Source organism: Trachinotus anak, unplaced genomic scaffold, assembly GCF_046630095.1.
Source record: "Trachinotus anak isolate AG129_WGS33_773 ecotype Australia unplaced genomic scaffold, CSIRO_AGI_Tana_v1 ptg000001l, whole genome shotgun sequence".
Classification (NCBI taxonomy): Eukaryota; Metazoa; Chordata; class Actinopteri; order Carangiformes; family Carangidae; genus Trachinotus; species Trachinotus anak.
Genome location: NW_027273852.1, coordinates 20,997,223 through 21,022,097, shown reverse-complemented (window position 1 = coordinate 21,022,097; position 24,875 = coordinate 20,997,223). Strand labels below are relative to the sequence as shown.

At 44.8% G+C, this 24,875-nt stretch overlaps 1 protein-coding gene across 6 annotated transcripts; it reads left to right on the top strand.

Annotated features, from left to right (window-relative positions):
* The first annotated feature begins 1,008 nt into the window (after positions 1 to 1,008).
* akap11 (A kinase (PRKA) anchor protein 11) lies at positions 1,009 to 24,478 on the top strand. 6 transcript variants are annotated; one of them, XM_071484015.1, is made up of 13 exons: positions 1,562 to 1,791; positions 3,944 to 4,149; positions 4,926 to 5,031; positions 5,638 to 5,748; positions 5,835 to 5,888; positions 6,592 to 6,723; positions 7,512 to 7,776; positions 8,826 to 13,248; positions 13,548 to 13,688; positions 16,210 to 16,296; positions 18,472 to 18,518; positions 19,089 to 19,288; positions 20,784 to 24,478. In XM_071484015.1, exons 3-13 carry the CDS (start codon positions 4,969 to 4,971, stop codon positions 20,970 to 20,972), a joined length of 5,712 nt encoding a protein of 1,903 aa, XP_071340116.1. In that variant the 5' UTR covers positions 1,562 to 1,791; positions 3,944 to 4,149; positions 4,926 to 4,968; the 3' UTR covers positions 20,973 to 24,478. The 6 variants fall into 6 exon arrangements, with proteins under 6 accessions (XP_071340101.1, XP_071340122.1, XP_071340116.1 ...); XM_071484000.1 differs by lacking the exons at positions 1,562 to 1,791; positions 3,944 to 4,149 and adding an exon at positions 1,009 to 1,148; XM_071484021.1 differs by lacking the exons at positions 1,562 to 1,791; positions 3,944 to 4,149 and adding an exon at positions 1,066 to 1,555.
* Positions 24,479 to 24,875: the final 397 nt, after the last annotated feature.

Sequence of the window (24,875 nt, the reverse complement as noted above, 5' to 3'; positions counted from 1 at the left end):
GGCCCTGTTTTCAACAAACAGTAAAATCTATAAAATATCTCGGAATTCACATCTCTTCAAATTTAAATGAATTATTCAAACTTAATTTTGAGCCCCTACTGCAAGAAATAAAAGACAGCCTGGAAAGATGGAACTCATTACCATTACCTCTCACTGGCCAAATCTCATCAGTTAAAATGAACATCCTTCCAAAAATAAACTACCTCTGACCCCTGTCGCCCCATTCCTGGGCTGGTTCTCCTCTCCAAATGGTGCAGTCACCAATTTCTACTGGAAAAACAAAAAATCACAAATGAAATATATGGCAGACTGAGTGCCCCAAATTTCTTTCTTTACTTCTTTTCACATCATTAATTGTACATCCACCACTGGACAAACAATATCAACTCATCATGGCTCAAGATTAAAAATGATTTAACCCAAGAACTGAACCTCAAATATCTCCCATCACATCCGATGACTTAAGTGTGCAGAGGCCAGGAGGAGAGCCTGTGGGTGCCTTGTGTAGTTTTTATGTTTGAGGGGATGTCATCCTTAGTTGTGTGTGTGGACAGAGCGAGGGATGTTTACCATATATTGTATCCAAAGTTGAATACAACCAAAAATGAAGGAAAGTGTCTGACCATTTTGACTTGTGAATGGAGTTGGAATGTTCTGTCCATTCATCTTAATGGTCTAAAAACATTGAATATTTTGGAATGTATGAACTATATCCAAAAACTGAATATGTCCGATAATGTGCTAATTGAGCTAAACATTTTAAAGTTTGATTAGATTTCCTCTGTTGAGATACGGTGAAATGGTGGAATAATAAAGAATTCTTGAACCTGAGATGAACATATAGTGGGTTTGCAGCAATCCCAACCAAGCATTATAAAACATAAGTACTAAAGTGCAAGTACATCTGAACTGTATGCTATTTAAGCACACTGAGTAAATGCAATTAGTTACACTCGATCACTGTTAATATGCTTGCTCATCGGTCTGCAGTTCGATTGCTCTGTCTTCAGCAGAGCGAGTGCGACACAGATCGTTTTCTCGGGTGCGGCTGGCGATGCCCAGCTGCCGTCCTCATGGGGGGACGGTGACGGACAGGAACCGGAGAGCTCGGTTCCCTCTCGGGATTCGGTGAAATCGATCCAACAGCGGTAAAGTGTAATCATCTTCCTGAACCCCTTCAGCTGGCCTTTGTGGCAAGAGTGGCTCCTGGGAAGAAATGTGAAGGGTTATTTTACTTGATTGCAAAGATTCCGGGCGTTAGAAATGGTTTTCGTTGCTGTTGTTATTGTTGCTATTTTCTGATAGATCGTCGAACACCGCGTCCATTAGCCTTAACCCGTTGGTTATTGGTTACATCTGAATTGTAAAACTGAAGTTAATGAAGTCAGTCGAGGTGTCCCGGCTGTGTTTTTCTTCACTGAGGTTTACTGTAGGAAGAGGAGCTCAAACGAGCGAGTCGTTGACGGGTCGCACAGGAAAGGCAGCGGCCACCGTCAGCGCTGCTCCAGCCCTGCTCCAGCCCTGCTCCGACCCTGCTCCGACCCTGCTCCGACCGGTGAGCGGAACCTCCTGCTAAACGAGGATATCTGGGTCAGGAATACCGGCACCTCACCGCACCGTGTTGTCGGTTTGGCGTTTGACTTCACCTTAACGTCAGCGTTAGCTCGGTGGCTAAGTGCTAGCTAACGGCAATAAGGTGACATCACAGACCAAGCCGAGCGCGGCCTGGCGCCGCTGTTAGCCCGGTGCTGGTCAGCCTGTCGTCCGCTGGGTCCCAGCAGGGTGTGATCGGTGGGTCTGGCTGCGTGATGTTGCTGCGGGTAGCCGGTTGTAGCTCCCCGTTTGTCTGCGCTGCTGCTGACTGACTGATTGCCTAGGCTCTGCGTAGTCGCGAATCAACATCAGCATCCACAGTGCGTGGCTGCTCTGTGGCCTGCTGCGGCCAGCGGCGGGACCAGCCCCAGACGAGGAACACACAGGCCGGCTGAGTTATCTGTAATTAGGCCTCTGGTTAGATTAGCGGGATTTGAACATGTTGAGCACAGTTATTATAAGAAGTAGAATACAACATTCAGTGTGTAGTGTCACATTTGTCAACAAGTAAGGTTACTGATTGAAGTAGCTGTGATGATGCAGGTGATCATTTCTTATATATAAGGTGGTAAGTTTAGCTCTCTTTCTTTGATTGAACCACTCCAGAGGACCACCCTAAAAAAGAAACTGCACTAGGTTATCCGAGTAAAGGGTGGGCAGTACCACCAGTTTGGTTTTAATCTGATAGAAGGTATTCTAAGAGTCAGGATCACCGTCATATCTACACTGATACCACTGCTTTTTATTGTTGAAACCAGTCGAAGTACCCTCATGTAGGAGAAACACAGGCGCTGTTAATTCTCTGTTAATTCACATGCGTGTTTGACAGTTTTAAAAGGTAATAACAAATGTTCATCACTGTACAACCACAGCAGCAGAGACAACAGTGTTCTTGTGTCCACAGTGTGATTCAGCATATGATGGGTCCATTTTTTTTCAACTGATCCTATTGATGCTAGTACCCACACTCAAAACAAGACTTTGTACTGGTAGCATTGATACTTTGGAGATCAGGTTCATGTGGTTTCGGTCAGTACATCAAATCAGTGTCTACACCCAAGAACCAAACATAGAGACTTGAATGAACATTTAATGGCTTTGTTGTGAAAAGATCTTTTGAAAGCAGTTGTCCTGTTGTTCTCTGTGGAGTAGGGCTGCAGCAAGGATTATTTTCATTATTGATGAATTTCCTTTTATTCTCTGACTTTGCAGTTAGATTTATAAAATGTCAGAGAATAGGAGAAAGCCTGTTACAGTTTCCTGCAGCTCAAGCTTGTGTCACTGAACTGCTTGTTGTGTCCGAAACCTAAAGATATTTAAGAACTATCACATAAAGACAATCAGTAGGCTTTTGTTGTGGCAGACTTGTTGACATGTTATATGGGTGTTGTTTATTGGCTCACTGGGACACTTGAATGTTTTTAGCAACACCTCCGCTTGTCCTACAATGACAAATCAAGATGTCTACTGCAAAAAATGCCTCATTAGCAGCTGGAACTGGGCAATGTGAAGCATTAATTATAATTTGACTGAGCTCCACTGTGGAGCATCTCCAGCTCCAAGATTTGTCTCTGTGTGCAGCCAGCTCCACATTCACGTCTCTGCGCTTGTCATCAAAAGCAAAGACTAGTTCAGATTTTACAGAAATAAGTTTGTGTTTTAGAGTTCATGTTATATTCACTTGTCTGCTGCACTGACACCACCTGACCAAAACATCACCTGTGCCTCATTACAGAGACAGTCTGGTGTTTGGTCTCACAGTGAGCTGTGAGTTTTTCTCATGTCTTCCACGCTGTGCTTCTCTATCGCAGTCTTTGTTTATCTATCCCTCCGGCCACCCACACTCATGCTCAGAGTTTGGCCCACATCAGTTCCCCAATCAAACAAGATTTTAGACTACACAATTTCTGCCCTTGACAGGCTGTTTTGCTGTCTTCTTTCTAAGATGATCACAAACACTCTCTGGAATCCCTTTTGCTGAATGTGCTGAGCTCCGTTACATTTTTGTGCAAATAGTGATGATTAGTTTTATGAATCAGCCCTTGAGGATTTGTTTAAGTTTAAACTTGATTAGACTTAATTGCAGTTTTGCTATTACTAAACACATATGGCATTATGTGACCACATTAGTTGCATATGATGAAGTTCATTCTCATAAACTGTACCACAAAACACGAGACATCCTAGGCTAAAAAAGAAGATTTGCCAACTACTTTATGTTCATCTCTGTTTTAGATAGTCATAGTCATAATAGACGTCATTGTGCCTGCTTCCCTTGTGAGTGCATTGGGATGCACTGCATGGTTGCGGTTAGGCAGCAGTTGCTGGCTGTGTTGTTTTTTTTGCACAGCCCACCAACGCACCCGTGAGAAGCCAGGAGGTCCTGGAACACCGCAGGAAGCCGGTGGCATGTGCTCTACCCCTCTGGTTCTCAGGATGCAGGATGGGCCGATCAATAGGACCGCCTGCCTGTGTCTAGACTCAACTAGCTGCTTTGGACCATACCTCAAAGGAGAGGCTTGGATTTCTTGGGAAAACTTTTCCTTCTTGTACACTGTAAATATTTTGCCTCCTTTACCCGCTCTCTCATGCTGCTTACCGAGTGTGTTTCCCCTGCTCAGAGCACACACCCCTGCTCTCTTGCCTTGCTGTTTGATCTTTGATGCAGGCCTGCCTATTAAAAGAATATCAAAGCAGCAGGGCCTACCGTAGCTTATCCTCACCAGCAGGACAAGTCAGGGCCTACTGTTAGGAGCTTGATTCATGTTATTTTCACATGGGTTTGACGAAAACTCAGTCGGCCGAACAGTCAACAGTTCAGAGCACAAAGCAAAACCTTAGCTGTATTGGCTCCTGTGGTGAAACGTTCATCGGTAACTGTCGGTTCAGTAAATTACTGGACGGCCCAGGTGCAGTGACTTAGCTCTTTGTTGCATGTAAACCATCATGTCACGCTTCCTGTTTTGGCATGTAGGTGTGAAGCAACAGATAGAAACATAGTGTGCTATCTCTTTGTTTACTAATAGCACTGATACTGTCATGTGGTGTTCTTGTGGCTGAGAGTGAGATAGCTGAGTAGTATTTAAGAGCAATCGAGACGTCACACTGAACAATCCTGTTTTCTTTTTACTTGCTGAGGATTGTTGATAGAACTTTAGAGAGACCATTAGAAAACAGCCTCAGCTCTGGGACTGAAAGTAATGATTTAAGTCTGAATTTCTAGTCTTCTCATTTCAGCAGTTTTGACCTCACTCTCTAACCTTACTTTCCATGTCACTCACATTTTCTTTTTTTTTTTTTTCCTTCCTTCACTGGCACGTCTCTGTTTACAGGTGAGCGGCCAAGCCAGCCAGTCCTGTGCAGCTCTCCGTTGCTATGGATGCCTGTGCCCGTATTAGAGGAGTCCCAGTAAGGTCCAGGGCCTCAGTCCGGAAAGAGGTGGGAGCTTGCATTTTGTTCTGCAACAGTCTGAAGTGTACTGTGTCTTTGAATGGAGGGTTTAAGCCCCAGTCTTCAGTGATTACATCTTTGACTTTGGATTTTTAGATGGACATTTGCACCTGATCTTAAAAAAAATTTGAGCATTAGGACAAATTGAAATATTGCTTCTTACAAAACACTAACTGCTGCACTTCACTCTCAGTTGCAATGTTATTGTTGGGTTAAAATGCATAAGATCTTGTTGTGTGTGTTTGTACAGTTTGTATTAAGTATGATAACACTGATAGTGGCATTCTGTTGTTTGTTTTGTGTGCTTGTGGTCTGTAGTTGCTCAATGTTTACTGCAGTTTCTAATGTGGTGAGATAGATCACATAGTGATGTATGTGTTTTCGAATGTCATTGTGAATATCATCTGATTACCCAGGATCTATATGAAAGTCATGCGTGAAAGCAGGTAGCTACATCAAAGAGGGTGCTCTGTTCTTTTTGTTTCATCATCTTTCATGCATGCTGCAGTGATGGGCAAAACCATACACACTGGTTTCTCATTAGATCTGTTGGGTAGCTATAAATGTAGTTTAATAAACACTGCACGTTTGCAGACTGTGCGTGACAGTGGGGCGCAGTGTGTGAAGAGCCTCTTCAGGAATAAGAAGGAGCTGTGCAGTGTTGGCTTAGAGCTGCCCAACAGAGACACCACAAGACTGACAGAGGTTTGTCACACGCAAACACATGCATAAGCTGAGCCATATTCAAGCATAAGACACATTAAAACTGAGCAACTACTGTGTTCTTTCAGATTCATTTTGTGTGTCTGCCTGGTCAGTGTGAAGAGGAAGATGTCACCCAACAGGTAATTTTTCATCATCACAGAGAGAATTTCCTGAATATTGTGGTGAGGGACACTGAGTCTTACACTGATGAGCCGTAACATTATGAACACTCACAAATGCAGCTAATAACGTTGATTAAGAGGGTCAGGGATCTATTAGATGGTAAGCTTATGTGCTGCTCCCACTCAGCAGTGTCCCACTCAGCAGTGGTCCGAGCAGGGGCCAAATCACAAACCAGTGATAGGGTGTTGGGGGATGTGCAGGAATAAATCTGATCCACAGCAGCTCCACTTTGCACCTTGCAGGACTTAAAGAGTGATGCTGCTAACGTCCGGGTGCCAGATACCAGAGTCCATGTTGGGGGGGGTCATGATGTTTTGGCACAGCAGTGTATTTAGAGCAGTGGTTCTCAAACTTTCTCACATCAAGGACCCTTAAACTGACAAAAATTAGACCACGGACCCCCCATTTAGGTGTTTTATTACAGAAAATGTTTGAAACTCATGACCAAAATAGTCAAAACATTCTGTCATTGTGTTACTTATTGATGCAATGATAGTGAAAATAAATTATTCCCCTTTTTTGCTGGGAACACCCTGGGGGTCCCCGGACTAAAGATGGTAACAAAAATAATTCTCCACTGACGACTTTGTCAGGCCTTGCAGTCAGCCGTTTGACCTGCAGACTAATGTGTGTCGTGTGTGTGTTCTTCTTCTCCCCCAGGCTCTAACATCTCTGCCTGCAGGGCTGTGTGAGCTTCTCAGGTCGCTCCATGTTCACAGCCTCAAGAACGATGAGGTCCTGCTGCTAAAAGACTCCCGCAGGCTGACAGAGCACAAAGATGGCGGGCCTCAGGTAGGCGACAGACATTCATGTTGAGGGAATGTGTTCAGTCAGCGTGCTGAATAAAGCAGAAGTGAGATATAGACAGGGAAGTGAGGGGATAGAATAAGGGGAAGTAAGTAATGGGAAACTGTGCAGTACAAAAGCTTTTCTGTCCCTGTAGCTATATTTATCCTGACAAATAGTTGTGTCCTTAAAAAAAAAAAAAAAAAAAACAATTTTCCTGGAAAAAACTAGATATTTTGAAACTCTCAAAACAAGATTATTTACACTGGAAATATGCCCAAACATGGCACACTCATTAGTAAAACAAAATAACTTTCAAGTATGACATTTTTGTTCCAGGAATTCTTGCAGTTTTCAATTAAATTGTTTTCACTTCATGGCCTTGCCTGTCCCTGCACATAAACACATGCACCAAGTCTTTCTCACGCTTTTGAAGAAATGCAGGTGGGACAGACAGACAAAAAAAATGTTGTTTTTTCAGCCCACGGTTGCAGCCTTGTCCTTCCTGATCCCATGTGTGGTGTTTTGGTTCACACAGGCCCTGAATGTCACTCTGTGGTTTTATTGCCTGGGTCAGACCGTTGGACCTCCTTCTTTTCTGCATTACAGTGTGGACTTGCACTCTGTGATTTTGTGTTCTGCACATGTAACATATCAACTCGCAATCAGAGCACAGACATAACAGTACACTTCCTGCCCTGTCTAAAAAGAAATCCTCTGTGAATTCTGTGTAATGTGCGTTCTTTTCTCTTCTCCTCTTGATTTCTTACTCTGCTATTTTTCTCCACCTCCAGTATTGGTTAAAGGCTGTGTGTGTGCTGAGGCATAATCCCAGCACTAGCGTCTACCCTCAGGCCAGTGTAGCATCTTTGCTGGGCTTGCTGGGGTGCTACATGGCAGGTGTCCGCTACACTCTGGAGCTTCAGGCCCTTCAGAGGGGCACAGCTGAGCCCAGTCAGCCTGAGGAAGACGACACCAACCAGTCGGTCTCATCAATCGAGGATGACTTTGTCACAGCCCTGGAGCATCTGGAGGAGGACGACGCAGGAGAAAATCCCTGTAGGTTTAACAGCTGATGCTTTGTGGCATTTAGTTGCTGCTGGTCTCTTATGTAGAGGATCTTGTGATCTCATCAGCTGAATGTAGATACTTCTGAAAAACCCAAAGTGGAGACCTAAATTTTAAACCCTGTTTTTTTTAATATCATCATAACTTATTCAGAATTAATTAAAAATGGCAGGAGTTAAAATTAATTGTGGCAGTTCACAGCTAGATGGCACTAGTCAGTTCTTTTCTAGCTGAGAGGCAATTTTTCTCTACATTTTCTATTCACCAAACAAAAATGTAAATGCACTTTTGTTTTTTCATGAGTTGAAATCTAAGATCTAAGATTTGTTCTACTCACACAGAGAGTTTGTTCACAAATGTGTTTAAATCTGTGTTACCGATACATCTATCCTTTGCCACGTTAATCCATCTACCTGACAGATGTGACATATCCAGATGCTGAGCATGATTACTGCACAGGTGTGCAGGGGGAGGGAGGGCATGTTGTGGATCAGAAAACAAGTCGGTATCTGGTGTGACCACAGCTCAGTGTGACACATCACCCTGACACAGAGTTCATCAGGTTGTTGGTGGTGGTGGATACTGGCAGGAAGTGGAAAATGCTTTCACACGCAGATCCAGAGCATCTCAAACATGCCCAGTGTGGATGACTAGTGTGGTGAGTGAGAGCTGGTTGGATGTACTGACACACTCTCAGAACTGACTTTGGAGGCGTTTTATGGTGTGATAAAACTGCACATTTTAAAGTGACATTTTATTGTGACAAGCCCACGGCACACCTGTGCAGTAATCAGCATCTGGATATGCTTCACCTGTCAGGTGTTCAGAGAAATAAACCCTCTGTGTGTAGAAACAATCTTAGATCTTTTATATCAACTGAAAAATGGAAGTAAAAACAAAAGTGGTTATGTGTTCTCTCATCTTCCCTTTAACTGTGTGTAACCATAGACTGTATATAGTCATGTTTATGTCCTCCACTCTATGTATGTGTTGTGTTTAACCAGTTTCCTCTCATCTCTCCTTCATGTCCTCCTCCACAGCTGCAGCTTCCTATTGTCATTTTAAGAAGCGCGATGTGGCCTCACAGACCATCCCAGCCCACAAGAGAAGAAAAGAACTATCAGGCTCCCGTGTTATCATAAGCTCATCTTCAATGAAGTGTTCAGCCAAACATAGTTCAGGTCCAGATGTGTCCATCACAGTGCAGAAGTCATCGGGTGTGGAATCCCAGTGGACTTACTGCAGTCCCGGAGCTCGACTCCCCTCGCCTTCAATTCATGTCAGTGAATCAGAAGAGTCCGACTGCTCCAGCCCCAGTCCAATCATTTTCCTGGATGAGGTGGGCTACCAGAAGAGCCTGTTGGCCAAGCTGGACATCCCTCAGGTGCCAGGGGGGCCAAGAGAGCGGGTCGAAGACTCCGACTCTGAAGTTAGTGAATTCTTTGACAGTTTTGACCAGTTTGATGACCTGGAGGAGCTGAGCTCAGAGAGCTGCACTCTCACACTGCCTCTGGACACCATCAGTGCCACAACCACACAGAAGAAGTCTGCTGAGTCCAGCACCGGTGGGTCAGCATCCAAATATGTTTCTAGGGGCTGCTCAACCAAGGGCATGAATCCTCACCGCTTTGACCAACCCGTTCTCCCAGCCAATGTGAAAAAACCTACTCCCCTGAAACCAGGCTCTCCCTACTCACTTCAATCTGAGGTGCCTGACTCCCCTCGGCCGGTGCAGACCCCGTCTGAGGAGAATGGCGGCCCACTCTTTAGTCCCGTAAGCTTGTCAGCCTTCAGCCCTCTGGTGGACTCTAGTGGACCGCTTGAATACTTCTGGAAGACAGATGAGGATGGACAGGACAGCTCAGAGCTCCGTAAACCCCAGGATCTCTGCTCTCTGTATAAGACCTACTCAGACTTTGCCAGCAGTCTGTCCAAAGAAATCCTGGGCTCTGTGTGTGGCTACCAATCTGCCGTTGACATCAGTGACAACAAGAATCTCAGCTGCGTCTGCCACAAGGAATTCAAGAATCCTTCAGGTTACCTGATGAAACTCTCAGAAATACAAGAGACTGTAACAGTGGACAAGCTGCAGAAGAAGTCCCACTCTCTGAAGGATGGCATTCAGAGGTTTGCCACTGACCTGGTGGAAATGAGCCTGGGCAGTGCCTTGAGAGACCTCCAGAAAGGTGTATCCTCCTGTACCACCACCTTGTGTCACTTAGCTGCAAGGCTCACCTCCTCAGTGTTTCAGATGGCCTTCCATGAGATTGGCATGCGCCACGCATATGTGCTGAAGGAACGGGCAATCAATGGATTAGCTGGCTTCCTGGTTGGAGAGGCTGTGTCCGGGGCGCTGAAAGAGTTCCTGACGGTGAAAAAGCAGATTTTCCACAGCACGGTGACACGTTTTGCTGCTGATCTGGCTGAAGAGCTTGTGTTTGAAGGCATCATGGAGGTGTGTCAGTTCTCCCACCCCTCAACCCCTCTTACCCCTAGTGATTGGTCCTTTGGCCACAGGCAAGAGGAAGAGGAAGAGGAGGAGGTGGTTTCTTCGTATGCTTCAGATTTGTCTGAGTCTGTTATCCAGGAGGCCTTCATAGAGCTCTCTCAGGCTGATGTTGCCTTCACTAGCCAAGCAGCTATTAGCGTGTCTCTGGACAACATCTGTTATGTCAGCGCAGAGAACACGAGCACTCACACCTGCAGCACCTTTGCTAACCAGCAGGTTTTAAGCGCCAGCTCAGCTGCAGTGCCTCCGGGGCCCTCGGGAGAGGATGCAACCTGCACAGTGAAGAAAGCCCTGTTCACTGTATCTGGCATGGCCAGCTGTATTCCTGTGCCCCAAGCGGGTCAAGCCCTCTCCCACCTCCAGGACCCTGAGGAGACCTGTCAGTGTAAGTCTAGTTCATCAGATACCCCACAGGTCAGCCCCAAGAGAGTATCTGTATGTTCCTCTGACACCGCCACATCCACACACACTCACCTTTACAGTCATGGAACTCAGACCCCCATACCTGGAGGAGGCCCCGCCCCAGGAAAGTCTCCATTCCAAAACTTCTCTGGCAACATGGTGGATATGATAGTAACTGAGGCCTGTGAGCTCATAACTGCCTCTAAGATGAAGAAGAGTTTCGGTGACTGTGCTGATTTCTTTACAAAGACAGTTGGAAGCCGAAGAGGCTCTTCCTCCAAGCAGGAGACGCTAAATCATGAGGCTTCAGATTCCCCTCCACACCAGGGAGCTGGCAGGGAGTGTTTCAGATATGATTATAGAGATTCTGGGAATGTGAGGAAGGGTGGCCTTGTCGAGCAAACAGACCTTAAGCTTCCTCACATTTCCTTTCAGACAGACTCTCAAAGCCAGAGGAGAGCCAGCTGTGAGTTAGATCCTAGGACCAGAGGTGTGGTTGAAACACATCCTGTAATGATGCATACTCTTGATGTGCCGGGCACCGAGGTGGGTGGACAAAGGAGGATATCTGTTCCTGCTGATGACTCAAGTCCAAGTCCAAGCTCCGGTCAAAAATCTGGTGGGACTCCCGGCACTCCTCCTTCTACCCCTCAGCAGCCCAGTGAGGTGTCCAAGGAGAAACAGATAAAACAATTCTCCAAGAAGCTGAAAAGCAAGCTGGCCAAGGAGTTCTCCCCTGCTACCCCTCCTCCCACCCCTCACTATCAGCCTGAGCCCGGCCCGGGGCCAAAAGGCATCACCCCAGAGGCCGACAAGGCTGAGTTTATGCTCAAACTGATGAGGTCTCTCTCTGAGGAGGCAGATAGCAATGAGGATGAAGAGGAGGAAGAACTGGCAGAAGAGGGTGGTGTTGGTGGCACTAACAGATGTTCAGAGACGGGGGGAGGCCGGCATGAACCAAACCAGATGTCCGCTCACAGAATGTCCAACAAGGAAGCGCTCCACTATGCTGAGCGGCTGGCTTGTCACATTGTCTCCATGGCAACAGAGATGGACACCCTGGGAGTGGCAGAGGAGGAGGGAGAGATGAGCAAAGGCAGCGAGAGAAAGCGAGACAGCGTGGCTCAGTTCTCAGAGCAGACGCTCAACACCTTGTGGGTGTATGCTGGGGAGGTGGCGGGAGAGGTGATCAACGATGTGAAGAGGATGGTGAGCTCTAGACAACAGTGTCCTTATCACAGGGCTCTCAGAAGAAGAAGCTTGGACAGATCTAGCTCTGAATATTTGCATCACCACCACCAACACCAGTCTCAACCCAGCACAGACCAGAACAGGGACTGGAGGGTAGGAAGGCTGGCTGAGCAGTGGTCCAATGACCTGATAGCCTCTGTGTTTCGCTCCCCCACTACCACTTCAAGCACCATCTCCAGCTCCAGCTCTGGCCTGTCCTCTGAGTATCCCAGCTGTGAGAGTGTGACGGATGAATATGCTGGCTACCTCATCAGGGTACTGAAAAAGGAAGGAGGTAGTAGGGAGCTGGTCCTAGACCAGTATGCGAGCCGTTTGGCCTACCGCTCCATAAAACTAGGCTTGGCTCATGCCAGTCGCAAGATCAAGCAGAGATCCTCCAGCACCCGCCTTCACTACTCCAAGTCACTGCCAGATGAATGGAGAGCTTCTGGTAGCGAGGCCTCGTCACCCAAGGACAGAGCAGAGTCCTCAGGCGAGGACACTCAGTGTTGTTGCAGGGACTCTGAGGAGCAGAGTCGGAGGGAGTACATGGACCTGGTCAACTTCGCAGAGTCTTTAGCTTATAACATCACCTGCGATGTCACACGCAAGCTGCATCTTTCCTCTGTACGACTGCCCAAGTCCCTCACTGACTCCTGTCTGTATAAGAAATCCAAACTTGAGGACATGGCAGAGAGTCTCATCAGGAACTCCTTCTCCTGCCCCCTGCTGTCCAAGGAGGGTAAGAGCAGGCATTACCACAGTACAGGAAGCCTGTATGATGGAGGCTACAGCAGTAGGGTAATGCAGGTCATCGAGCATTACGCCAGTAAAATAGTTGACGACACTTTGAAGATGAGCCTGGCTTCAGTTGGACATTCATCCCGGGAGCATCAGAGGACCCAAGGCCATGACAGACACTCTCACGCCCAGAGGCTGTCTGAGGGGCCAGCAGTGGGCCAAGCTCTGGGGGAGAGGACGTGCCGTTATTGTCAGGTCCAGGAGTGCCCGTACTGCACCAAACACAGCAGGCACCACCAGTCTGTAATACAGAGGCGGAAAAGGGGGGCAGAATGTCAGGCGAGGGCTGAGCAATTTTCCAGCCTGGACATCCCAAAGATCCACATTGACCTGGACCACAGGGCAGCGTTCGCAGAGGAGATGGTGTCCATGGCGATGGAGACAGCTAAACGCGAGCTGAGCAACACCAGCCTTAATGCCGACAGTGGCATTGGTCACGATGGAACCAGCTACGCTGAGAGCCTGACTGCTGAGATCATGACATCAGCCATGTCCAACATCTGCCAGGCTGCCAGCATCAGGTACACACACCAACACTCACATCAGTCATCTTCCTCTTATGGTTAGGGCCACACACACACACACACACACACACACACTGCAGCATTTTAGCAGCTTAGTTTAACTGACTTCATATCAAATGATAAATCAGTCATTTCTTATAATCTGGTGCTGCTACTATTTCACATTTACCCCCTACCTGTTGTCACCATTTTAATACACACAGAAAGAACAATCACCATGAATTTGTGGGTGTAAATATTTTCAGAACTTTTGAAGCCCTCTCCTTCTGTCTCCTTCCATCTCTCTGTACATTTAGCTCTCCAGGGAGGGAGGCCACCGAGTCCACTGTGTCTCAGCAGCTGAGTGTGGGAGACGACAGTCTGGGCAGCTGGTCTAACCTGAGCTTTGAGGATGAGCACCCAGACGACAACAGCAGCTTCCTCCACCTCAGTGACAGGTACAACCACTGGCATAGCAACTGTCCAGTTACCTGTAGAGCACACAGCTGCTATCTCTCTTAACCCACTTGTCTCTTGAAGGGATGTATGGTTGAGGCACATTATGCTCTAATGTGTTTGTTATTACACATGTTGATTAATAGTCCAGATTGAATTGTTCTGTATCTTATTTACTGCACAGCGACTTTTCAGTGTTTCAAAGGCTAAGTCATTTCTATTCACCTTACACAACATTAGATGATTATTGATTTTAGCGCTCAGCACTTTGAGATTTGAAACAGCTGTATGAACAAATAAGCAGATTTCTGTGCAGATACTTTAAGAATTTAAACTCAGGTTTCTACCAGGAGTAAGAGGTTTGAGACCACTGCTGTGAACAGGGTACAGCTAGGAGGTTTTGATAACCTGATTTTTTTTTCTTACAGTATGGTACTGACAGTCTCACATTCAGCTATAATGCCCCAATAGAGACTCTACCCCCACCTGTAGCTGTTTATTATACTTTTACCCATGTTGAGAGTGAATGACAGAACTGTACAGGTCTGACAGACTGTTGTCAGTGCTCACAGCCTGGTGCTAAAATAGGTCTATGTCATGACAGCAACAGTTACCCTTAAATTAACTTCCTTTGTTTTGTTTTTTGGCAGGGATTCCTTTTTCAAGCTATCGTGAGCTTGAACTTTATTCTGAAAAGTTCTGACAGGAAGTTCCAAAGTTTCTACTGCTTGCTTGACTGAAAAAGCCCATGTGATGTGTGATATAAAAAGACCAGTTCATTAAATCAAATGTATAGTGCATGACTGTGGCCACTTGTGAACAGCAACAAATTACAGTTGAACTTAAATTAGCCCTTGATTATGTTGTGACGATTATGGTTTGTTTTTTTTTGCAGCAACAGGTGGCACATGCTAGTTTCTAACCCACATATCCCACTGTGTTTCTTGATTTACTCTTTTCTTTAAATGTAAACAATCTTGAATATATGTGTGTATTAAAATTAGAAATTGAACATGTAGTGATAGGTGAGGTGGAAACTTACAAAGTGGCATGTGAGGGTCTAAGTAGTGGACTGGCACTGTTGAAGTCTCTGAAGACAGTGCTTACATGGCTTTAATAGTTCATTTAGAGGCAGTAGAATATATTTCTGTGTAGTCATTGACTTAGGATGTAAGAATGAGGTTCTCACTTTGGGTCGTGCTGTGTCTTATTTGTGCTGTCCATCTCCTCAGACCAGAGCAGCACAGAAACACTCCTTCCCTGCTAGTGTTGGACCCATTTTAGCAGGAGCCTCCTGTGGTCGAGTCTAGATTGGAGGTTTCCCAAGGTCAGCACAGGGCACAGTGTATGGTTTGGGACCTCTCTGCCAAAATGCAATTTTCTCTGATTTGTGCAAATGTTGCATTATATGTGAGCCCTGTAACAGATATGTTGTTAAAGATTTATGTAGCTGTCAGTGCAACCAAGTTTGTGCAATACACCACAAGGATGAGGAGCAAGTAGTAGTTGTGACAGAATTGGCCATCACTGGAGAGGGAGGGAGTGGGAGCAAGTGAGTGAGCCTGAGTATCGGGCCTCTCAGTAACAGGGTCGCATTCAAGTCTCTGGGCTCTGGGAATGAGGCCGCTGACATTTCTGGCAAAGGTTGCTATCTCTATGGAAGCAAAACTGACAACATTTGAGATTCTTTCCCAAGATACTAAAAGAAAACAGCATGTTAGCAGCTATTTTGGCCATCAGGACCAAAGTTAATGTATCATAATATTTTCTAAAGGTGTGTCTTTGAGTGCTCTCTTCCCTGCAGGCACTGTTTCTACAGGAACAAAGTCCAGCATGTGTAATTCATTAGACTCAGCAGATGAAATAATGGAAGGGGAAAAAAAGGGCTTCTTGACACTTTGAAAATGATGATTGACTATATGAACAAGCTCTCAGCGTGTGTCATCCAGTCAGATCACACTGTGGCTGAGAAAATACAGATTAATAGAGGTATTTTTAGATATCAGAAATGTTCCTCCCGTCAGCCTCAGTCAGAGCGCTGCACGCCACTGTGTGCAGGTTTCAGCCAGCAGGCTAATCATTGACTAATTACAGAGAGAGTGTATGGTGTTGTGCTTCTGTTGCCAGCTGGTTGTTCTGGTGGAACCCGCAGGATTAACATAGATTACGTGAGGACAAGAATGTAATGATCTCACATTTCAGGCCTTTAGAAACAAATTGTCTCCATCAACATTACAGATGAGTCAGTGGGATATATGGTGGAAAAAATCAACATCATTCTGAAGAATCCTCCTGTGTTTTGAACCTCACCTGACATTTAAAGGATTATTCCAAATGCCAAAAATTGTCATCAATCTGAGTAATGTTTGTGGAAGCTACATGACAGATATGGTCATTACAGCAAATGAGAAGAAACTGCTTATTATATCCTGATCTGTGTAGCTCTCATGTGATTACGTCTCTTTTCAGTGCATAGTCACTGTCGGTGTTTACAGCAGTGCGTTACCTGCCTTTTCTCTCCAGCAGCAATGGGAACAGCAGTAGCTGGAGCAGTCTGGGCCTGGAGGGGGAGGCGTGTGAGGAGCGCATGTCATTCTCCCCCTCTGACAGGTTGGTCAGCAACCGAATGACACGGCTAACCCCCCCCACAGAGACCTGGTGGTTTCACCTAGAATGGGACAAAGAAATGAGTGAATTTACTATAGAGCTAAACATGAGTGAGGAAACGTGACGGATCCAGCACAGAATTGGAACCAGGGAATTGCTTCATCATATGAAAATGATTTACTACATTGTCTGATGGCATTTGGATTTGTACTTTGTCTCATACTAGAAACCACCAGCTCCTTGCATGACCACACTAAAGCTCCAAATATAACTAGGCTTGACTTGGCATGCTTGTTGCTGCTAATCTCAGCTTGTGATGTGTAGCTGAAGTTTTGCTGCTTCTACGTTACTTGCATGTACTTTGGTTGCTTGATAAGATACTTTGTAGTGTTTGCAGGTTCATGTTCTCTTTGCATTAATGTTATTGAACAGTATAAACCCACCGATAGATTCAGATACACTGGAACTGACTGAAGTCCTGCAGGTTCGCCATCACAGGCCCTGTTCTTAAATTCCCACAGAAATGTCCAGCAGCATTGACAGAGTTAATCCACCCTGCTGGCCATTTATAGACTCGTTGTTTTCTCAGGCTGGTAAATGTGTTTTTGTGTTCTGACCCATGCAGCCACTTGTTTCAGCTAGTTAATAGCAGAACAGTTCAATCAATCACCATGTTAATCAACATGCAATTTTAGGAGACAGCAGGAGGTTCAGAGTCGGCTACTGAACAGCAGTCTTTTAAATGCAAGGAGCTGCCGCATTTATGTTTTTCTATGTTTTCATTTTCATCAACATAGTACATGAATTCGGTTCTATTAGGCAACTGATAACCAGGTGTCAGAGTTTCCCTACAGACATCCGAACGCACCAACAATCAGCATTTCACAACTGTGTGATCAGTGCTGACAAATTAATGAAGAGGATAAGATACTGACTGTGATGAATAGACATCTGTTGATGTTGATGTTGACACTAGTCTTCAGTCAGCTGAAACCAGTGGTTTCCTAAAATACAGAAAAACTGCAGTGGATTTCTCAATCTGTTCTGATCATTTTGTTTTGACAGGAAAATGTAAACGTACAGAAACAGATCAAATTGTCCACATTAAAGAGGAACATAAACACAAATCTATATATGCGGGACACCTGCTGGCCATGCGCTGCCACCCGGTCAGGGAGCAATGGGCCGTGAGTGTATTAGTCCATTGCAGGGAGTGTGACAGTGTTGGATTTTTCAATTTTTTTCCATCAAGGCAAACAAGTGAATTTATCTGTGAGGTATTTAAAATTTAATTCACTGGATTAGACAAAAACAGACATTTCTTGAGTTTATCCATAAACGGAAGATTTATCAGAGGACTGATCACAATATAGATATTTTCAATTAATAAATAACAGAGCAATAGATGTTTTTATATATATTAGATAAAACACTCATACAGAGTAGTGATGGCCATTAGGTGGCAGGTTTCTCATAGACTCAGGTTTGTGGTTTAGTTACTGTCATTCTAAACATGATGATTAACAACATGTTTGGATACAACGTGTCTCGTGTAAGTCAAGGCAGTAAATGCTGAACACTGGTGGGTTTATACTCTTCAGGCAGCGTCATTAATGGCCAGAACTGAAAGTATTGTCCATAATGCCTGTCTTTGTAGTTGTTTTGATCTCGTTTGTAAAAGCAGTGAATGTGCGAAGCCTTTGTATCGTCCTCCCTCTGCAGAGAAAATGATATCCTTATATCATATGGAGCAGAGTCTGCGTGTCTGTAGCCGTGGGCTGTGTCAACAACACTGTGATTAACAATCTTATAAAGTGGAGAAATGACTGTTTACCTGTTGGCACGTCACACAGCAAATATTTGTACAATTGACAGAATGGATGTCGAGTTAGATTTCCAGCTTTCACAGATGTGCTCTTACTCATTGTGTCTTAACTGACTCAACACACTGAAGCAGGAAAGTAAATTTACTGGAACACAGTGCAGCGTTGCTCTGTCAGTGCGTCTGAGAAGTCTTTGGATCAGACTGCTTTGATTGCAGCGCTTATGGCTTCTGATATCCTGTCTGTCCCATTGATCAAAGGCTGTTAGCTTAAACATGCTTACTGTCATGTGTAGCTCATCACACGCAGTTTTGTCCCACTTTCTCACGAACCTGTGGCATTTCTCATCCAACAGTGACAATACAGAGGACAAAGAGACTGAGGTCAAAGAGGAATCCAGTGGTAAGAATATTTTTCTGGCTCGTACTGTACCTTCAATTACTCTAATTCAATAAAAACTTTCCAAGAATGCAGATTTTGGCACAAAACAGCTTAACAGAGCACACTTGTGGACAGCAGAGGGGGGTTGGGGGAAAAGAGGGGCCCCTCTCTTAATTTGAGGTCTTGCTCTTTCCACTCTTTGAGATTCAGAACAGTTGGCCTTCATTTCAAATGGCTGTGTAAGTCTGTCTGCTGTCTGAGTGTGCTGCAGCCGGGGATTTCACCGCCCCCGTATTTAGCCACTCTAATGCTCATTCATCCCCTCCACTCCCTCCACAGTCACTCATTATGCGTTATGTGTGTGTCAAACCAGAGAAGCCCCCAGTGTGTGTGTGGGGGGGGGGTTATCATCGGGCGTGTTCTGCTGTGGGGAGTGTGGGAAAAGGACTGTTAGGAATTACACTTGGTGTATCCACATGTCTTTAAGACGTACTGGTGACGAGGAGAACACACAGGTGTAGAGTAGACTCGTGTGTCTGATCAGTGTGTGAGGGTGATGATTGTTGAATTAACCACCTGTCTCTGCTGCAGGGACACTCTGTGTGGACAGGACTCAGGTGCAGGCTCCCAGGACGGCTCTGGTCATAGTGAACACGGACGTCAGGGAGCTCGGGCGCGGCCCTCAGCACGTGACCCTCGACCCTCAGCTCAGGAGCATGCTGCAGTGGGCGGCAGCCTCCATGGCCGACATTCCCCAGATCCAGCTGAGTCCTGACAGAGAGCTGCAGCAGGTAACCAGCGACTCTCCAGCTCCTGCTGTGGTATCTATCATGAAACAGTACGACATTCCTGAACCAAGTCAGGCGGCTTCAGTGAAAGACGTCAGTCTGTCGTGACTGCTCACGTTGGCTTTAAAGGTTAGCAGTGTTGTAAAGTGGTATCCTGGTTTCCACAGACATTAGCTTTGCTGTGGGGACAAACAGGGGAAAACCATCGGCGACTGCAACAGGGGAGTAGTAGCTGTGCAGAGGTACTCAGCTGCCTGGAGTCACAGACAGAAGCTCCATTACCAGCTAACTATTTAAACTGTTGAAATGTTTATTTCAGCCATTTATCATTACTTTTAACCAACTCTTCAGCACTTCAATCTAATTAAACTTCCTCAATATGCAGATTTTGTTATATTATTTATATTTTTATATATTTTTGTATTATTATTTATATTTATTATTGCATTTGTGGCATACTTGACATAATTCAGTAATACTTAGGAAATTTCTCAGGCTTTTTAACGGCCCTATATTTTACACTTTTTATCTGAAGTGTTGATCTCCATCAGAAGATATATTTGTAGTTTTAAGAACCAAAAACCATCTCAGTGTAGTTTTACATCTCCTCTCTCAGGCTTCTCTCTGGAGCTCTAGTAACAACAGGTCAGTCAGCCAGATGGGTACAGGTGGGTGGGGCTTGGGGCATGGCTGAAAGCAGTGACTGCTTTGTTGTGACATCACAAAGTTCCAGAAGTCCTGACGGCTGGTTTTAAGGCTCAGTCTCTGAATACAGGCTGTGTGCATTTCTCTGTGGACTGAGGCTTTGATACTTTCACAGTATTAATATAGAACCTAGACCTGCTTTATAATCAAAAACACATGGACATCTACCTTTATACAATATGGGACCTTTAAATCATCTGTGTTGTTTTTAAATTAGTTGAGCTACTCCACAGTTTTAGTAAAGTGGCTCATTTCTAAAATTCCCTCATATTCCTTGGGGTTATGTAATGCTGTCACTCAGTTGCCAGTTTATTAGGGACACCTATAGTAGCTAGAACTATTGCAGTCTAATACAGCAGGCCTGCAGTAAATTCTCCTTCACAAAGGTTATAATGCTGAGTTTTTATGTTCAGTTGCTTTGCTCTGTTACACAGAGAGGTGTTTGTTATTTAACCTACCCTCACTCATACAAAGGGCGTGAACTAAATAATAGAAACTACAGCACAACCTGCAGCCTCTCTGAAACAGTTTCAACACAAACTGGACATTACAACCTTCATGTACGTAGGATTTGTTGCAGGACTGTTGCAATAGACTGCATTAGTTTTAGCTAGGTGTACCTAATAAACTGTCAGCTGAGTGTACAGCTTTAATGGTCTAGTGGGAAACCCTTAAACATTTACCCAGATCCCTTTCTTGGCAATTTATCATTCTGATAGATCTAAATTGTAAGTGATAAGGCATGCCCTCCTTTTGATGATGGAGGTGAATGATAACTGTTTCCTTTTTTCAGCTCCCAGCTGTGGTCCAGAGGCTTCAGGAGAGGAAGTGGAGGGTGGGAGAACTGCTGCACACGCTGCTGCGCTACTGTGAAGAGAGCCAGATGCACCACGGCCAGTCCCAGGCCAGAGAGGAGGCACTCCAGACGGGCAGAGAACCACACCGCATCCCCCTCTTCCAGTGGCTCCTGGAGCATGCCTAGGTCCTCTCCTCTCCTCTCCTCTCCTCTCCTCTCCTCAGATCCAAACAGGGCTTTGCAAACTCCCACAGCTCCTAGAGGGCGCCATACAAATCAGCTGATCTAACTTACTCTCATGAATGTGAGCGCCGTGTGTTTTGCGTTGCATGCTGTGACACAGAGTACTTGTTGTATTTTGTTTTTCTTTCCGCCATCTGTTTTATCATTGCAGTTTCATTTATTTATCAGGCTTATTTATCAGACACTTTGGAAGATAATGTGTTTTTTGTTAGGGAATCCCCATCGCTGCTGGGCCGATGATGTCAACACACCCACTGCTCACCTCTGTGGTGGTGTTTCCACATGTTAAGAGACCAATGGTGCGACACACACACACACACACACACACACACACACACACACACCAAGACACACCACACCCTTGTATTATCAGAAGGAATCCAAGATACACTGACACTCATAAACACCTGACAGTTACTCCCCTCTTGAATTCCACAGTTGTATTAATCCACTCAGTTTGCTGGAGTGAAGTGTTTCTGTGAAGCAGTCCTGCTTTAACCGCTCCACTCGCTGCGATATATCAGAGGTCTTCACGGGTCCACTCGGTTCTGAATTTCGTCCCGGGACCCAAGTCGTGCCAGGTCCAGATTCTACCCAGTATAATCAGGTCGTGTAGGGTCTTTTTTTGCTGCTTGTCTTGTACCCGAGTGGGTCTGCATGGACCCGAGTGCACGCGGGGTCAGGTGGGTTTTGAGACCAGACAGTGAGAAGAGAACTTAAGAGCAGACCAGAGCTCTGTCCTGATCAGGGAACTGAACCCAAGCTCTTTTTGTTGAGTAACAGATATTAAAATTGTTACCGCTCAGTTGGTAGGACTCTGAATAATTTGTATGAATTTGTCTTTGAAGCATATATCCATCCATCCATCCCTCCATCCATCCACCCATTTTCTTCTGCTTATCTGGAGTCGAGACGTCTCAGTGGCAGCAGGCTAAACAGAGTATTCCAGATGTCCCTCTCTCCAGCAACACTTTCCAGCTCCTCCTGGGGGGATCCTGTGGCGTTCCTAGGCTTGATGGGATATGTAATCCCTCCAGCGCATTCTGAGTGTACCCGGGGTCTTCTCCCAGTTGGACGTCTCTGGAGAACCTCCACTGGGAGGTGCCCAGGAAGAGGGAAACTTGATCAGATGTTCAAACCACCTCAACTGGCTCCTTTCGACATGAAAGGAAACGTATAAACGAATAAGAAAATGATTTTACTTAGGACATAGTTCTGATCATATCGCTGCTGTTTTCCACTGCAGCTGTTTGTTAATCGATCAAATGAATTGATAGCCATCATGCTGCCTGTGTTTGTGTTCTCTCTCTGTTGTCTGTTCACATTTTGGTCTGTTGTTTTAATTATCCTGTGGTCGGGTCTGGCTGTGCCCAGGTCCACCTCAGATCAGGTGTCTCTTTTCTGAAAATTAGTTTCCCACAAGTCTGTTCGGGATCAGTTCCAACATTTTGGACCCATGAAGACCTTAAACCTTACATACAGATTCACAGGACTCTGTCAAAGCTGTAAAGCCCATCTCTAGTTTAGTAAATTGCACTACGCTGTTATTGTACGTCAAGGCCATTTAAATGGCAATAGACAAAAAGCACTCGATGAAGTTGCCTCATCTGTATTCCTGTTTTATTGAAAACACTAACACTGCTTGCCTAGCAACAATCTCCTGGTTGTCAAACTTAGTAAAGACTTAGTGGATGATGTTTAATGGGGCGGTACTTAGAAAAAGTCTATTTTTGAAGGTAGAGTATCATCAAACATGAAATGCTGCTCAAAGCTATGAAAGAAGCCATGATACTGGCTGAATGTTGCCAAATGTAGCTGATGAGGTGACTCCCCTCCAGTCAGTAGTAGATGTATGGTCCTCCGGGTCTGTGTCTGTGGCCCACATCCAGTTTGGGGGAAGATCCAGTGACGCAGATAGTGGACCTTTAGTCACTGGTCCGGTCTCCAAAACCACAAATTAAAAGCATGTCCATATAACTCAGCCCTGGACTCACACATTGTGTCACCCACGCTCCACAGTCACCTTGTGGAATGAAGGACTCTGAATACCACAACTTCCACACAACACTGCCCCCTCCAACACACACTCGTTACTCACAAGTTCCCATGTATACGTCCACACGCACAGCACTACCAGCAATTTGCTGACATGCACTTTTATTTTATTTTTTTTTATTTTTGGAGGAGAGACTGGGCATTTCCAGCCTTGCCCTCAGACCTCTCCAGACCTGGCCTCTGAACGTGGACAGCTGCTCTGCAGTCAGTTAAATGCACAGTACCCAAAACTGATCCCCCCTCCCTCCCCTAAAGATTAGTGGGATACATTTTGATGTTTGTATTTATTGTGTTTTTTGTTTTTAAATGAGGGACCTAAGGATGAGATGATGCTGTGAGGTCCTCGGATATATATCAGGACTTTTCTTTCTTGAGCCTAAAACACTGTAATATACCACCGCCTGGCATCTATTATAATAACCTAAGTGTTGTTGGTGGTGCTCACCTGCATGGCTGAATCTTCATTGACTTTTAAAGCTCAGCGTTCTTCTTCTTCTTAACGTATAGGCCTACACTAATGGAGCTGCAGTGATTCGTCTGTGTCCACACTGCCTAACAGTATGCTATAGGCCTCTGCAGATGCCTTGTCTGTTACTGCTTAATCTCTAGGCTGCCAAATGGTCATATAATCTTAAAGGTGTTTGTCCTGTATGAGTTGTTTACACACAAGAATGAATTATTCACAAAATCCACTATTAAAAAAAATATCCAAAGTGATACCCAAGTTATATCTATTACAGTAATAGTGTAAAAGGAGACAGTGAAGTATTAAGTGAGAGGTTTACAATAACAGAATGTATTAAGAGTCATGTACTTGACACATGAAGAGAGAGCATCACAGTGTATAAAATCTCTCCCAGTGTGAATGTTTAGTTGTTCAAGTAGGACTTTCCCAGGTTTTTTCCAGTGCGCCTCTCCCCACCCCCCCACTGTTTTCTTTCTTATTCTACTTTACATTCCTGTGCATCCCAGATGATCTATATCGCTATATCGTTGTGTTTGTAAAAGCTGAATGTGTTCCTGCAAAGACTCTGCTCCATTTAGAAGCAGATGCTGTAAATCTGTTTTGCTACTGTTGTTCCCAGTGTTATTTCTGCATCTCTCTGAGAGAAACAGGAAAATGAAAAAGATGAATAAATTTAAAAAAAAAAGACAGAGAGAGAGATGTACATCCCCTCCACTCACTCACTTCTGTATTTTTCCTGCTTCTTTGTAAAATCCTGCCAAATAAAGATATTTAATAAATTATGTAAGTTATATAACAGTGAGTTCACTACATGTTCTCCCTCGTGGCATTGCTGAGTAGTTTACACATTCTAAGCTTGAAGTCAGAAACTCTAAATTTGTTTATGTTAAAGCTCGGTGTGACAATAAAGCTTTTTCATGTGCTCTTCCTTTTTTGTCTCCTTTCAATGAAGAGATCACATCACATTGTGTGATCATGTTAAATATTACTGATTCACGTTACCAAGGTGTGGCATCACAGATCGTCATCTATTTCCAAACACAGAATTCAATTTTCATCTAGCTCCGTTTAAAAAAAAAAGATATTTTGTGTTCAATAATTAGTGTTAAAAATGTTTAGGTGGATTAGTAGATAAACTGAAAATTAATCACCAATTATTGATAAATCATTCAAGTCTGTTATTGAGCAGAAATGCCAAACATTTCCTTCTTCTAGCTTCTAAAATGTGATGATTTTCTTTGAAAGTATTTTGAAAATACTAGTATTTTGAAACTAGTCCATTGTAATACTTCGACTGCTACATGGCAGGATTAGATTTTACATGC